Source organism: Sorex fumeus, unplaced genomic scaffold (assembly GCF_029834395.1).
Source record: "Sorex fumeus unplaced genomic scaffold, SorFum_2.1 ptg000005l, whole genome shotgun sequence".
Lineage (NCBI taxonomy): Eukaryota > Metazoa > Chordata > Mammalia > Eulipotyphla > Soricidae > Sorex > Sorex fumeus.
Genome location: NW_026606062.1, coordinates 3,741,074 through 3,758,283, shown reverse-complemented (window position 1 = coordinate 3,758,283; position 17,210 = coordinate 3,741,074). Strand labels below are relative to the sequence as shown.

Here is a 17,210-nt window from a genome sequence, read left to right as displayed (position 1 = left end):
CTCTTTTTAGGTGACAGATACAAATAATAATCAGGGAGCAAAAGCATTTCATTGAAGTTTTAATTGTACAGGGAGAACAATGTCAGGAATTTAATATTTTTGATAACCACAAAATTTTAAAATAACCAGATGCTGCAGAGATAGTACAGTAGGCAAGGTCCTTGCCTGGCAAGCAGCTATGTGGGTTTGATAGCTGGCACCACATATGGTCCCCTGAGCCCCACCAGGAGTGATCCCTGAGTGCAGAGCCAGGAGTTTGCCCTTAACACCACCAGGTGTGGTCCCCGAACAAAACTATAATCAATCGGGTCTCATATAAAGCTTAATTATTTTAGTGATAAATAGAATGACATCTGACACTTGTTTCTCATTATCTTGGATGTTTTGGGTAGGAAGAAATCTTATCGAAGGTCCCCAGAGACCAGATTTCTCAATTCTACACTCTGTTTCTCTACTTACTAGATAAATATCAATAACTATCCCTGAATCAGACCCTTCTCTTCAAAATCAAACTAGGACTAATACCTTGTATCTATCTATTCCTCACAAATGCACAAAATCAGACATTTAGTAAGAAGATTTCCTCATGGAAAGTTACTTAAAATAGGATTTAACGAACATTTATTTCAAGGAGTTTCATTGAACCATAGTTTCTAAACAATTAGGAAAAAGGATATACTCAACAGAAGGGCCTTGATTAAATAAGTTTTGGTGCCAACTTACAAGGAAGTACTGTGTACACATTTTTTAATGATATTTAGAATGATTTAATGGCATGGAAAAATTTCACCAGTCTACTACTAGGTGAAATAAACATGTAGAAAAAAATGTCTGGAAGGGAATAGATCCAAGTGTTTACAGTAATCACTGATGGGGGATATGATTGTGGGTAACTTTTATTTTTGTATCTTTCTTTACTTCAAACATTTTCCAAATTTTGTTCAACACATAAAACTTTTAAAAAACAGACTGTTAATTCCTCCATTCCCCAATATCATATGTAAAAGCACACTGCAAATTTACTCCATCATCTAGTTAAATAAAGAAAATGAATATAAACCCCGTTTTCCTGGGTATTTCCAAAGAAAATATTGCAGATTTCTCAACTCATTACTAGTAAAACTTTTTTCTTGAGAAGTTCACATGACAAAAAAATAATCCTGATGGGAAAAATGTCCAGGGACCTCACTGTTTTGTCTACACAATGACAAATCTCTCAAGGTTTCTAAATACACTTGAAGTCATTTTCAAACATTGGAATTACTTCTGTAAGAAATCCAAGTGGAGAGATAATCTAATTAACAAACATCAATTTAGAGGCATAAAAAGGGGACATTCCTAATTGACTTCAAAACTCCTGTCAGAAAACTAGAAAGGGTTTTATATTTAAAATATTTTTGTTTTAAGTATTATATTTAAAAATAGATCTGCAGATCACACTTTAAGAAACTATGATTTTTCTGTAATGATCCTAAGATGCTACAAAATATCAAATATTTTAAATTTATGTACAGACACATAAATAAGTGTATAACCCTATCCTGATATGCAAAAATAGTTTTGGCTGTTTAATAGTCTACATGGGGCTGGAACGAAAGCACAGCAGGTAGGACATTTGCCTTGCACGTGGCTGACCCAGGTTCAATTCCTCCATCTCTCTTGGAGAGCCCAGTAAGCTACAAAGAGTATCTCGCCCGGATGGCAGAGCCTGGCAAGATACCCGTGGCATATTCATTATGCCAAAAACAGTAACAGCAAGTCTCACGATGAAGACGTCACTGGTGCCCGCTCGAGCAAATAGATGAATAACGGGAGGACAGGACTACAGTGCAATAGTCTATATACAGAACATAAATCTTCAGACTTCCCCTGTGATACATGATGATCATCAAACTCATTACCCTTAAATCAGTGAACAGGCATAACTGAAGCTATGTTGATGGACACTGACTCTTCAGCTTTCTGGCTCCCAGAGCAAAGAGAGCAAACACACCCTAAGAACCCATGCCCTGCTTAGTCCCTTCTCCTTTGGTGAGTTGGCTCCCAAGGAAAGAATAGACGAGAACTTTCTCCATGTGTCAGTCATTCAAGAATTTTAAAATCAGAATTTGATCACTCTGTTTCTCCATTCCTCCAGACCAACCCATTGCCCTTAGAAAGAGCCCCAGAGCCATTAGCAAGGTTGGCCTAGTTCTCAGACCCTGCTGTGTGCATGGACTCTCTTAGAGCTGGATAAAACTGAGGTTCTGGCTGGGCAGACATAGACTGAACTTCCTGTCTCACAAACTGGGAGGCTTGGGCTGCTGGTCCTTTGAATGTGGTGCATATTACCTCCTTCAGGTTTGGGTTCATTCCCCCACTCACCCACCCACTCTGAACCTCCTCTGTGTCAGCTGGAACAAGGGCTCGGCTTCTGTTTCCTGGCCCAAAGGTCTCACACCACACCTGGTGAAATGGCCTGATTCTCAACGAGGTCAAGGAGAGGATGGCAGAGATAAGCTGACACAAGTCAGAGATGCAACTTTTCATCACACTACCTTAGGGTGGCCCCAGGCACTGCAATGTGGACCCACTCTCACCCATAAGCACAGCCACAGTCGACTGCTTCCTTGAGTCTCACTTAAAATATCATTTGATACCAACCCTAAAATCTGGTACCACGGTCGGCCTCACACAGGTCATTGGACTTTTTTGCTCCCATCCAACGAGCAATTTTTCATCCTTCTTGTTTGTTAGTTTTTTAGCCATATCCAGTTGTGTTCAGGGCTTACTCCTGGTTCTGCACTCAGGGATCACTCCTGGAAGCACTCAGGAGACTATACAGGGATATGGGGAGTAAACCGGGGTCTGCAACATACAAGGTGAGCACCCTAATTGCTGTACTGTCTCTGGCTCCTTCATAACAAAAGCGTGATGATCCTCTGGGATCTGTCTACCTGTCCCCCAGCTCCAACACAATCCTCAGCCTTTTCCTTTCAGGACACTTGAGAAAATCAAGTCAGACTCTTTCTTTCTTTCTTTCTTTCTTTCTTTCTTTCTTTCTTTCTTTCTTTCTTTCTTTCTTTCCTTCAGAAATTCTGTTCATCTTGGTTCTGCTCTTTAGTAACCCAAGTGATGTTGTCTAGGAAATGTCTCCCCCTCTCTGCAGAGCTTGGAGGACTGCAATCAGCCCCTAGTATTTCCTAGAGCTGTTTCTCCTTGAGGGCTTCATCTGTGAGCCAGCTGTTTAGAGTGGAGCCTGCCCCTCGGGCTGGACAGACCCTCTCCTTCTCACCACCATAGCCCAACAGCTCCTGGAAGTCACTGTCATTGACTGTGGTTCATCTATTTCCTGGTTGTGGTCTCCCTCTAGGCTTCTCTGGACTGATTCAAATGAATCTCCACTGTCTAGCCACATGTCAGAAGCTCAACTCTATTCTTTTCTTCTCACTGGAACAATCAATGCAATTATACCTAGAGTAGAAAATATGGATATTGCAACCAGAGGTTCAGGAGGGACAGGAAAGCAGGAAGTGTAGGAGGGAAGGGCGGGGGAGAGGGAGGAGGGAGGGTGGAGGGAGGATGGGAGATGGAAGAGGTAGAAGAGAAGGTACTTGTCTTGCTCATGGTGCCCTAGTTCTATCCCGGGCACCTCAGGGGGGTGTATAGGAATTTCCATGGGTCTCTCCAGAGTACAGAGACAAGAATAACCCCCTGAGAACTGCTGGGTGTGGTCTAATCCACCCCCCACCGTAAACAAACATCTTAGTACTGACTTTGCACCAGACTCTGAGTTGAACACCATCTGCAATAACTATACTATTACCATTTAGAGATAAGAAAAACAGAGATCCTTTGGAAGCAACTCATCCAGGGTAACTGGCGGCTGCCTATCTGACTGAACTCCTCTACTGATGATTTAGTTTATATCCTCAGATGAAAGACAAGATGGGGCCAGAGGGAAAATACAGCAGATTGGGTGCTTGCATGCAGCCAATGTAGGTTTGATCCCCAGCATCCCATATGGTCCACCAAACGCCACCAGGAATGATCCCTGAGTCAGGAGCATCGTCTGGTGTGACCAGCCCCCTCTAAAAAGGGGAGGTGAAAGGTAAAAGACAGCATGTTGGCTTTCAATATATTTCTTCTTTTATTTTCTTTTCCTAGCATTTGCTGCCTTGTGATGTTTTCAGGGCTTTTGTTGGAGAGGGAGAGGGGTTGTTTGTTTTTATAATTCCTCATGCACATTAATTACATTTTGGTAACTGGGCACTACAGTTAAGTATATTGAATTGTCATATAACATAATATGAGACTGATATCCAAGGACAGTAGAGACAAGGGCCAGGAATATTGCCCCATAGTTGGAAGCTTGCCTTGTGAGCTGGGGGAGAAGTCAGCTAGGATAGAGAAGGGATCATTAAGACAATGATGGTGGGAGGGATCGCTCAGGATGGGAGACATGTGCTGAAAGTAGATAAACTTTTGAACATTGGAGCCAATGTTAACTATCTCAATTTTCTCCCAAAAATTAAATAGATATTTAGACACAATTCATATTGATTTTGTCTTTAATTCAAATGCATCATTGTGGCATATATTTATTTCTTAGGGCAAATAGTCAAACTATGCCCCACCCAGAGAAATAATCTATAGCCATAACTCTCTTCTAGGGTCTGGACACTGATTACATTAATCTGCACTGCCCAGGATAGAGGCTACAGGAGGTTGTGTAGACACTTGAAATGGGCCTAGTCCCAACTGAGATATTCTAGAAGTCAAAGAAGGGACCCTAGATTTTGATAGATTAATATAGAAAAATATGGGACTGGAGCAATAGCACAGTGGGTAGGGTGTTTGGCTTGCACACGGCCGACCCAGGTTTGATTTCCAGTATCCCATATGGTCCCCTGAGCACTGTCAGGAGTAACTCCTGCATGCAGAGCCAGGAGTAACCTCTGTGCATCGCTGGGTGTGACCCAAAAAGCGAAAATAAAATTGAAAAAATATTGTAAAGTATCTGTTAATGTTTTTTTAAAGTGATTAGATATTGAAATGACAATATTATCATAAAATACTCTAGAGTTAATGCTATCTGCCTTTTCATCTTTTTCAGTGTGGATCTTACAGGTTTTTAATTACCGAGGCACTTCAGAGTTATAACTCATGCTATAGTGCTATTGCATGGCAGAATCTAGATGTTTCTTATCTGCACTTACAGTTGGATATAAGAAGTACAGAGTCAATGCAATCCCATTCAGTCTTGGTTAGCAACTGTGTCTGAAGCCAGAGGTCTTAATTGGGAGCTATGCGAGCAGCCCCAGGAAGAATGGAAAGACTGACAACGTGCTTCCAGAAGGCAGAGCCAACAATTACAGGCGGTGAGGTAAAGGCAGAGCCTGGACTTAGCTCCTGTCTTACCAGATTTTTATTGATGAAGACAATTGAGAGAGTTGAAGTGGAAGTACTGCTGGTAAGCTGCTGTGAAGGTCCCCAGGGGGCTATTCCTAGCTCAGGATTCGGGGGCCACTTCCAGCAGTGCTTGAAGAACCATGCAGGGTTGGGGATCCAGATTGGGCCTCTTACAAGCAAGGTGAATTCTCTAGTCCCAGAGAACAGTTATTTTTTAATGGATATATTCCTGGTTTCTTTATTCTCTCAAACTGAAAATAGAGGTGGAATGAACAGCCCACAGTGAAGGTCTGTTAGGATTAGAAAGTTTAGGCTGAGGACATACATACATAAACTTTGAAGAATATGTTCTGAGCACCATCTGTTTTTACTGATCTCAAGATTTTTTTTTCTCCATGGTGGATGGAAGCCTTTTGGTCCAAAGGTCATGTCAGGAGCATGGGTTGATCCTGGGGATGAAGGATTATAGGCTCTTTGCACCCTGACACTGCACTGTTGAAATCCTCCACCCAGAGTAGTGAGGGTTTTAATCACTTGCAGTGCTGAATGAAGCCAACCTCAGTCACAGTTAACATGAGATAGTCCTGAGCTCTGAGTAACACTGCCAACACTATAAAGGAAATACAACTTCACTGCATCCCATTTTCCCAGGGATTATGCCTGAAAACAAATGAGTTGCTGTCACCCTGGAGAAATACTCAAGAGGGAAGACTCCGGGTCTGATTAGAGAGGAAGCTGCTGTCTTCTTCACTGTGTTTGGTCTTGATGGCCACTTCATTCAACAGAAATCTACAGTGTTTGAAGGAAGTACACATTGGTAGCAGGTGGGAGAAGGCTGACCCAGACAGTAAGAGACATGTTGGGTTCCCCCCCAGACCACCACAACATAATTCCTTCCTGCTGGGGCAGGTCCTCTGAAAGGCATGTGGGGATAATGTCATTTTCTCTGAGGGAAATCTTTGTGCTGTGAGCTGAATGGGGTGGGGCAGGCTGGGAATGACACAGATAGCTAATTGCCCTCAAATCTCTCACTTATATTATCTTCCTATGAGTGAGCGTCAGCAGACAGAAGAAACAAGACAGATTTATAGACCTTGAAACAGTAAAAAAAGAAACAAAAAAGAGAACATAAAATAAATCTGTGTGATAAAAAAATTGCTGATAAGTGGATGGAGAGTATCATGCTAAGTGAAATGAGTTAGAAAGAGAGGGATAGACATAGAATGACTGCACTCATTTGTGGAATATAAAATAACATCGTATGAGACTGACACTCAAGGACAGTAGATACAAGGACCAGGAATATTGCTCCATGGTTGGAAGCGTGCCACATGAGCTGGGGAGAAGGAAGCTGGGATAGAGAAGGGATCACTAAGTCAATGATGGTTGGAGGGATCGTTCAGGATGGGAGATGTGTGCTGAAAGTAGATAAAGGACCAAACGTGATGGCCTCTCAGTATCTTGCTGCAAACCACAATGCACAGAAGTAGAGAGAGAGTACAGGGGAAATTGTCTGCCATAGAGGGAGGGGGGAGGAATGAGATGGGGTGGAGGGATACTGAGCTCATTGGTGTTGGAAAATGTGCACTGGTAGAATGGGTGTTCCATCACTGTGTGACTGAAACTCAAACATGAAAGCTTTGTAACTGCGTCTCACAGTGATTCGATTAAATAAATAAATCTGTGTAAAGTGATTCAAGAATCAAAAATAACGGGGAGAGGGCCAGAGAGCTAGTACAGTGGTTAAGGCGCTGACCTTACACATGGCTCACCCAGGTTAGATCCCTGGCCCCTCCTATGACCCCAGGATGCCACCAGGAGTGATCCCTAGGTACAGAGACGGAAGTAAACTCTGAGCACAGCCAAGTGTGATCCCAAAAACCAAAATTTTATAAAGGGTAAGAAAGCATAAAAAAAGCTAACAAAACCAATATATACTCCAAATAAAACTGCTAAAATAATACTTGCTACTAAATATAGCAGACAGCAACCATCTCAATGAATATTTCCTATATGATTAATGACAATGTGACAGACAAGATAAAAATGTGGTATGTCAGCACCCAAAAGGAGAGAGAGAACAAAAGAGAATGCCCTGCCACAGAGGCAGGGGTGTATGGAGGGTTGGGGGGTGGGAGGGATACTGGGATCAGTGGTGGTGGAAAATGGGCACTGGTGGATGGATGGGTCCATCCATTAATTGTATAATTGAAACCCAAGCACAAAAATGTGTAAGTCTACAACTGTACCTCATGGTGTTTTACTAATAAAAAAAAATTTTTTAAATGTGGCATGTGCACTAAGCCACTAAATTCTTATAATACAGGAGGGGACTATGTCCTTTTTCACTTTATGATGGGTACTCAGACTATACCAATCATTTTTTTAAATTAAAAAGCTAATAGTGAATATCTCTGGAGCTGTACTCCACATTAAGGGTCGCACAGTAGACTCTAAACCTGATAATTAGAAACAACAGAAGAGAGAGTTAAAAATTGGAAGATAAATATGAGATGTGTCACAGAATTTAATGCACATAGAAAATAAGAGATTAAAAACGAAGGTAAGGGACTCAGTCTGGATCCTCAGGACATCACAATTATGGCCAAAGCTCCATCAGCTCCCAAACTTAGAGCAAGTACATGGGACCTCCTACATGGTGAGGATGGACTTTTGGTCTTGTGGGAGAATGATGTGTGTCAGGACAAAGAAGCAAGGAAAGGGGAGAGCTTGTCCAGTAGTTCCCGGATCCCAGTGTCAAAGTTCTGCCTGTGTGTATTAATTCGTGCATTTCTAAGATGCAACACGAAGTCACGTGATAGAGTAACTGTAGTTACAGTGATAACACAATAAAAACATGTGAGGTGCACTATACCATTAAATTCTCATAATCCAGTGGAGAAGAAAATAAAGTATGAGGCTGTGCTCCACAAAGTCTGTGGTCCAGTTGGAAGCTGAGCGAAGAGAGAAACATACCCCAGGAGCAAGGCAAGATTAGGAGGATGCAGGTGGTCCAGGAAAGGTACCAAAGAAATAAGGAGACCTGGAGGGAAAGATGAGATCCATACAAACTAAGGATGCCAGGAATAGAGATGGAGAGAGGTACAAAATATAAAAAGGAAAGTCTTAGAGTTTCCAAGACTTGATGAGCAGTATAGTATTTGATTAAATATTTGTGGAGCAGGAGATTTAAAACACATGGACATATACACTGTAATTTGAATAACATATCCCCAAATCTTGATTTAATTGTATACATAGAAATTATTGCCATCAGTATATGCTACATTGTCTCACCATTTTCTAACTTAAAAGACCTGAAATATCTCCCTGTATTTGGAAATTAAGAAATAAGCACGTGGAGTCAGGAGTTGTTATAGTGGTTAGGGGCATGTCTAATGTGTCCTGGTGTGACACAGTGCCCCAAGCACCAGAGGTTGTGCCTCTGGAGGTGCCCAGCACCAGCTGGGTAGCCTGGCACTGCAGGCACCAAGCAGCATCACATTCTATGGTCCTTGAGCTCCAGCAATGGCCCAATGGACATACTCACTGGTGGGGCCCTCAAACTCCTGAGCATAATTTTGGAGGACCCCACAAAACAAATAAACATCTACATAATGCATAGGATAAATAAATCAATTGGGAAAGAGTTTTAATGTAATAATATTGTAAGATACACATATTAAAATATATGATAGCAGTAAAGCCAACATGTGAGGGTGAAGTTTTTTAGCTTTAAGACATTTGAACTATTTGAAGTTCTGGAAGAAAACCCAAATAACAAAATTAAAGTAGATTCTGCTGTTTCTTTAATTCTTATTAAAACACACAGACACATATACACATGCACACACGTACACACACATTATTTATAGTACAGAGGGTAGTGTGCTTGCCAGTCCGGGTTTGATCCCAGGCACCCCGACAGATGATCCCTGAGCACAGAACCCCACCAAGATGTGGTCCCTGAGCACAGAGCCAGGAGTAACACCTGAGAACCATAAGGTGTGTCCCCCCCCAAAAACAGCAAGAAATAGACATCATTTCCAAGAGCACCAATAATATTCAAACTTAGAATTTAAAGAATCAGAAAAATTTTTAGAAAATGATCAATTGAAGCCCTTAAAAAATAGACACATCGATTAAAAACAAGTAGACCTAACAAATATTAGAATGGCATTTTGTTCCCACTTTTGTAGATGTAACTGCAAATAGGGCCAAAAGAAGATATTCAATAAATTATGTTGAAACAATTTATATACATGATGGAAGATAAAAATTATATGCCACAAAAAGAAAACATTCCTCCAGAATTAAGGCTCTTAGGTGTAAAGGAGTTAAATTAAAAAAAATGACTGAAAAATATAATCTGTAGCACTGCCCTGTAGCACTGTGCCGCTGTTGTTCATCGATTTGCTCAAGTGGGCACCAGTAACATCTCCATTGTGAGACTTGTTACTGTTTTTGGCATATCAAATACTCCAAAGGGAGCTTGTCTGACTCTGCCCTGTAGGCACACGGGATATTCGCTGTAGCTTGTCAGGCTCTCTGAGAGGGACAAAGGAATCCAACCTGGGTCGGCCACGTGCAAGGCAAACACCCTACCCACTATGCTATCGCTCCAGCCCATAATCTGAGGGAAGAAAATTATTTTTTAAAATACAAAATGTAAAAAATAAAGGTAAAGATGGTTAAGTTTGAAATTACGCTGTGAAAATGTTATGTCACGAAGTGCTAATAAATGAAGAAAGAGAAACAGATTTGAATGAAAAATGATTGCATGTTTGATGAAAGTTTGTAGCATTGTAGCACTGTAACACTGTCCACCCGTTGTTCATTGATTTCCTCAAGCGTGCCCAGTAAGGACTCCATTGTGAGACTTGTTGTTACTGTTTTTGGCATATCAAATACGTCACGGGTAGCTTTCTAGGCTTTTTTTGTGAGGGCGGAATACTCTTGGTAGCTTGCCAGGCTCTCCAAGGGGGCAGACAAATCGAACCTGGGTCGGCCGAGTGGGCCGCGTGCAAGGCTAACGCCCTACCCTCTGGGCTATCACTCCAGCCCACTGATGATGATGAAAGTTTAGTATTCAAAAATACAAATAACTAGGGGGCTGGAGTAATAGCACTGCGGGTAGGGCGTTTGCCTTGCACGCCGCCAACATGACCGACGCAGGTTCGATTCCCAGCACCCCATATGGTCCCCTGAGCATCGCCAGGAGCAATTCCTGAGTGCTTGAGCCAGGAGTAACCCCTGAGCATCGCCGGGTGTGACCCAAAAAGCAAAAAAAAAATACAAATAACTAAATTCACTCAAAGCAAAAGGTCAAGGCCACTATAAAGAGGCAACGAATAGATTGTTCAATTCAATCCGAGGGAAATATAAACTGCCAATTAAACTATAAAAAGATTTACAAATTTTCAAGTCAAAACAAGACTATTTTATACCCATTAACATCTAATTACATGAGTTTTGTAGCGGAGATAGAGAAATAGGTACTTTGGTACCTGATTGTACAATAATTTTAGCTTCTAGCTAATAATTCTTAATAAGAGTACAAAAAAAATTCCTGGAAACTCTTTAGCTCCACCTTGGAATTAGGCATATACTTGTTGTAATGGTATTCTTACAGAGATGTGTATTGCAACTTTGTAAAAGAAAAAATAGAAACACTTGGTGTTTAAGGGAATGGACAAGTAAACTTAGCTGTGTTTATGTAACTGGATACTATACAGCATCTATCACAGCATCTGTATACAAATAAACATCATCTATAATCATAAACATGGATCCAACCCAAACCCATAATATTGAGTGATACAAGTAAGCTTAACATGTATGTATCATGTGAACTCATTCACTGCATTCAGGGGACCACAAAATAATAATATTTATTTTTTTGTCAAGACTGCACACACATACAGACATAGAGTATAAATTGAAAACCATGCATGGGGATGATTTGCATAACCCCCCTAGGATGAAAGAGAGGAAAATGACTTTCTGTATTTCACATTATTTTTCCTAAAGAGACAGGTCTAAGAGTAAGCATGCCAAAGTATTAAAAGTATTTGCTTCATCTCAGGATAGAAATACTGGTGTGTCACATTAGTTTCTGTTTTAAATATTTCCTAATCCACTTAACTTCTTTTTTAAATTTACAAACAAAATTAGTCTAAAGAGCATCCTTCCAGAGTCTAGTCATTATTTGGATCCTGATATTTACTTGCAATATTTTGTCTAAAATATTTTTGGCTTTATCTTTATTTATTTTCTCATGTTAGATACATTATACAGTATATTCTTACCATAACATAAGCTAGAGGGAAAAAAATTACCCAGAGATTCAGAGGTAAGATGAACTACATTGGCAATATATACTAGTTCTTTAAAATTTTAGAAAATATCAACTATTTCATAAATAGTAATTTTTATATATTTAAATTACATTTATTTAGCTTGACTTTATCCCATTAAATGTATTTAAATGAATTGAAAAATATATACATATATAATTTTTTGATTGATGTAAATTTTATATTTTGGTTTACAAAACTTTGTGTGTGTGTGTTTTAATCTAATTTTAAGGTGGAAAAAAGTAAAATCAAAACAATGGCATCTCAGGCATAAATCTCCCATCTTGGGGAAATGCTGTAGAAAGATGTTGGTAAAAGAGGACCTCTCTAGTTTTTCTCTCATATCATTTGTCTGTTGAGACAACAAAGTATCTCTTAGTTTCAAATGGGTGAAATGGTTTTGGGGTTGTACTGGAGGACCAAGTCTGGGGTGGGAAACCAGAACAAATAAGCAGGAAAATTTTACTTTGTGTGTTCCTCAACAAACTGTAGGCATGGATTTCTCCAACTTGTCTGAGTTGCCCTGTGAGTTAACACCTCCACTAAATTCCCTTAGGAGAAATGCTGCCGAAAGATGGCAGAAATTTGGAACAAAATTATGTCCTGAACTATCACAGCAGAGTAGAAGATAAATATGATGACCTTCTGACAAAAGTTAGCCCTCGCTTATACATTGTTTGGTCCTGTGTTGGTTTTAACCCTTTATCAAAAAATCCACCTGGTGTTTATTAAGTCTTGCCCTCTATGTTAATATGGAGAGCTTGGAAGCTTCCTCATGGAAAATAGATTCCCAGCTTCTCCCCTCAAAGGAGCAAGGTTCTGACAGAAGAACCTGAAGTCTGAAATGTCCATCCTGGAGTGTTTGAAGAGACTGTACCCTACCCCATAATCTCATTCCTGACCTCATCCACAAAGGGTTTCAAATTCCTCATTTGCCAGCTGAGAAGAGAGACTCAGAAGTCAAATTGCCCTAAGCAGGGAGCAGTTCTGGTGCCATATGAGCCATTACCAATTTTTCAGAATTCCTCCTCTCCACAGAATGAAGATTCATTTCATGGTGTCTTATGACATTGTGTCATCTGGCAGGAAGTGCTTTTCATAACATTTAACAAAGACTTGCCTAAATGATGATGAGGATGATAGTTAAATTGCAATATTGGCAAAAAAAAAGCTAGTAAGATTTGACTAAACTTTAAGTCTTGGATATATAAAACATTAATGGAATATAAAAATAGAATCAAAGACAGGTATTTTTATAAAATAGAATTCAAAATAGAAGAGAATTTGAAAAATGGCGATTTTTATCAATTCAATCCTGCACAGTCAGCTCACAGATCTTGGCATTCATGTCATTTATCCATTCTTCCTCCACCCTCCCCCAATCTCATCTCTGCTTTGAAACCTAGAGTACGGACGTGCGAAATCCTCTCTGAAATTCTTCCCCAGACCTTCTTAGAACACTTTCTATAGGTTTGGGCTTGTGGAGTGATGTGTACAGGATTAAAGTTGGCAGATGACCTATGCTATCTTGTTTGAGAGTCATCCAGCATGCTTAGAAGACCAAACAACCTGGGTGAGGCATTCAGTTACATGAAGATATTACATGAGTTACAAAACCCTTTAGAATGTACAACACAAAATCACCCTAATCTAAACTGATAGAGGAAGGTCCTATTTACTTTGACTTAGCTTTACGTGAACAACTATACTGTTAGGCAAAAAGAAAGAGTGGTGTTCTGATGTGGATGGGCTTGTAGGTTGCAAAGGGTGCAAACAGCCTGGTACCAATTGCATTAAAATCTAAAAGCACCTCTCCCCCCAAAAAAATCTACATTCAGGATATGAGTTTATATGTATATGTATAAATGCATAGTTAAAGGTCTGGAAAGAGAGAGGAAATAGTAAAAGTGAGTATTTTGTTTAGATCAGAGAGGGAAGAGAGGAATAATGCTAATTAAAGAGAATTTTAGCTTTATCTGTAATACCAACTTAAACTTCAAGTAGAAAACATTTAGTAAGTTCTAAACATCTGTTCAGATAATGCAGTTATGCAACTACTTCCAAGCAGAATCCCAGTCATGAAACTGTTAAAACTGGAAATAACATGAAACAATTTTTATTTATGCACAAATTAAAATGCAAGCATAAATAAAAAATCACAGAAGACATACAAAGAGTTAAATTTTACTTTCACGAATCAGACTGGGGAAGCGAACTCCAGGAATAATAATAGTTTGGCGGACACCTCATTAGCTCCAAGAAGAGGGACTAAGAAGCACTGAACGGGCACGGGCTTAATCCTGAGCCCATGGTCTCACTCCCATGCCTGTATCCCAAGGACAGGCTGTTCTCTGTAACCTGATGTGACTCCTGGATCTTAGTGACCGCTGGATTTTCCATGACGGCATTTGCCCGGAGAATACTGGTGGAGCGCAGGTAAGCAAGTTTTGACAAGGAGAAAACAGGTCCCGGAGAGATCAGAGTTCATTTTGAGTGACAGGTACAAAGAGGCAGGGTTGGCACTCACTCTGGTGCCCGTCTGCACGTTCAGCCCCTCTGCTGGGCCATGCTGTGCTCTGGGTCACCAAGGGGACATCCTGTGTCTGTATCCGGTGTTCTCAGCGCCTCACCAGTGGCGACTGTCCATTCCTCACTCTCTTTATCTCTGTCTGTCTGTTTTCCCCTCTTGCTCTTCTCCTTAGCTATTATCTATCAATCATCTATTATCTATCAATCATCTATCTAATCTATCTCAGCTATCAATCAACCATCTATCCTGTCCGTCCATCCGCCCGCCCATTCATCCATCCATCCATCCATCCATCCATCCATCCATCCATCCTTCTATCCTATAGAATCCATGCATCATCACCCCATCCAAAGTCTCTGGCGACCTTTCCCCGCTACCTGACGCCAAGTTTCCCGAGCTGTCGCCCTTCACCTGTCGCGCGGGCAGATGGGTTTGTTCGTGTCCCCCACGCCACCCGTTTTTGGAGCGCGCAGCCACGACCGCCGCGACCCCGCGTGTCCAGTGCCCGCGACGGGGCCGGCCGGGGCGCATCGCCCGCTACTCACCTTGCCCTGGGCGGGCTCTTTGGCCACCAGCAGCAGCAGGAGCGACAGCAGCAGCACCGCGGGCGGCCTGGGCGAGGCCGGGGGGCGCATGGTGAGCCCCAGCGCGTCCCACGGGCTCTGGGGCCACCGCGTCCCCTGCGCGGCACGGGGTGGGCAGCCCGATGGAGAGAGAGACTCCGTCTCCACCGGCCGCCGGGGACCGATTCGCCGTGCCGTCCGCCGTCCCTCCCCACCGAGGCTTTTGACTCCAGGGGAGGGAGGTGGCTCTGACCCCGCCCTCGTCCCCCTTCTCCACCCCGCCCCCCCAATTCCCCAGGCGCTGTCCCTCGGAGCCGGGCATCATGCCCAGGCCAGAAGGCAGCGCGCGCTTGGGCGGCAGGAGGGTGCGGATCCCCGGGTACGGGATTGATTGGGGAGGGGACGGTCGTTCCCCAGGGACCTGGGGCGACGGCGGGGGCAGGAGGGGTGGGGATCGGAGGTGGGGACCTCTGGGGGGTGTGCCGGCTGGAGGGAGTGGCCAACGGGCGCGCCCAGATTGAGCCGGAGGCGCGCGGGGCGTCGGCACTCCGCCTGGCCCCAGCCGCGGTGCCTCCGCTCCCCTTCGCCAACCCGTCCCGACGTGCAGCCGTCGGACTTGGCCTTGGCACCAGCCTGGGGCGCCTGGATGTGCGCGCTCGGTGGCCAGCGCCCCGCCAGGTAAGGCTTCCCCCAGCTGACCAGAGAGCGGGGCAGCGGGCACCGCGGCCAGGGGGGTCTTCCGAGGCCGGTGCGCGCCCGGGCAACGGGCAGGGCAGGACGGGGTGGGGGGTGGAGGGGTGGCCCCGGGGGTCAGAAGAGGAGAGCTTGTCTGGCTCCCGGGCTTGTCTGCCTGCCTGGGTTTGAACTGTGTTTTGATTAATTGGGAGGCTCGTGTTACCAGCCTGGCAGGACTCTCTGACACCCTGGCACGCTGACATGCCAGGGGCGGGAGGCAGGGGAGAGAGAAAGCCATCCTATTCTCTGCCGCACTGAGCCGGCTTTCAGGCCGCAATCTAATCTGCGGAAGTGCGGGGGAAGCCAAGAGGGAGCTCGGTCCAGGTATCTCGCTCCCCGTGTCCTTCCTGGAGGAGGCGGCCTTGGTGGCCGGAGCTCAAGCCTCTCCGGCTGGTTAAGGCCGCCCTTCCCGAGCCACTGACAGCGATGGAAGCATTTTTTTAAAATTTTTGGGTCATACCCGGGGATGTACAGTGGTTACTCCTGACTCTGCACTCAGGAATTACTCTTGGCGGTGCTCAGGGGACCATATGGGATGCTGGGAATTGAAACCGGGTTGGCCACGTGCAAGGCAAATGCCCTAACCGCTGTGCTATCACTCCAGCCCCGCATTTTTTTTTTTTTATTTAGATCCCTGTGCAGAGCGGTGCCATTACATACATGAAATGAATCAGAATTCGTGTTTCAGGAACGCAATGATGAAAGTGTTAAAAGGCATGTAGGCTATTAACGCTTTCAACATTGTGCTGGATACCAAGCTTCCAACGCGGATCTAGAAAACGCTTGTCATCACCACGCAGTAATGAGCACAAAAGGGTGTTTTGAGACAACTGCCCAAGCTGAAATGTGCAGGGGAAATGCCAGTCCGGAGGGCACAGAGCCTGCCCACCCTACTGACATCTGTGCCGGGTCACCTGTGTTCACAGCTGAGGAAGGGCTGGACTTCCACAAAAGGGTCCTGCAATCAGAAATGCCATTTGTCTTCCCTTCCAAATTCACAGACCACCTGAACTCCATTTCCAGGTTAAGATCCCTCCCCCCCCAAAAAAAAATTTTTTAAATAAAAAAACACCAATGCTCACATTTTCAGTGGTGGTCTTCAAACCGCCACGTGTGATATTAGTACTTAAAGACTGATGTTGGAGAACCACTTGCTTGCAACTAGAATGGATGTTGTTAGCGTATTAGACCTTACGTGGCTGGGTTAGTACCGAAACCTTACTCTTTATTTTGCTTTTTGTTTTTGTTTTGTTTGGAGGTCACACCTGGTGATGCTCAGGGGTTACTCCTGGCTCTGTATTCAGTGATCACTCCTGGCAGTACTTAGGAGACCATATGAGTTGCCAAAGATCAAACTTGGGACAGTGGCATGCAAGGCAAGTGCCTTACCTACTGTCCTATGGTTCTCCACCCACCCCACCTTACTCTGTAAACCTCCCCCCCACCCCCAGTCCTCATCCTTTTCCTCTCCTTTTCTTTTAATGTTACTGATGACCATGTGCCTCAAAAAATCCTGCTATCCTGCCCACCCCAGGTTAATCACACCAGATTCTCTAGGGATAAGATTTGGAATATGTTTCAAAACCTCCTGCAGGTTCCCATGTGCAATCAAGTCACAGAGTTCACTGTTTTACT

The 17,210-nt window shown here is 43.3% G+C and overlaps 1 protein-coding gene across 1 annotated transcript in view; it reads right to left on the bottom strand.

The window, feature by feature from the left end:
- The window catches only part of COL4A3 (collagen type IV alpha 3 chain), a 182,169-nt gene extending 167,257 nt beyond the window's left edge, over positions 1–14,912 (bottom strand). Inside the window, exon 1 of the mRNA XM_056121379.1 lies at positions 14,823–14,912. Within this exon, the coding sequence (XP_055977354.1) occupies positions 14,823–14,912 (90 nt within the window). The remainder of the gene's footprint in view (positions 1–14,822) is intronic.
- Positions 14,913–17,210: the final 2,298 nt, after the last annotated feature.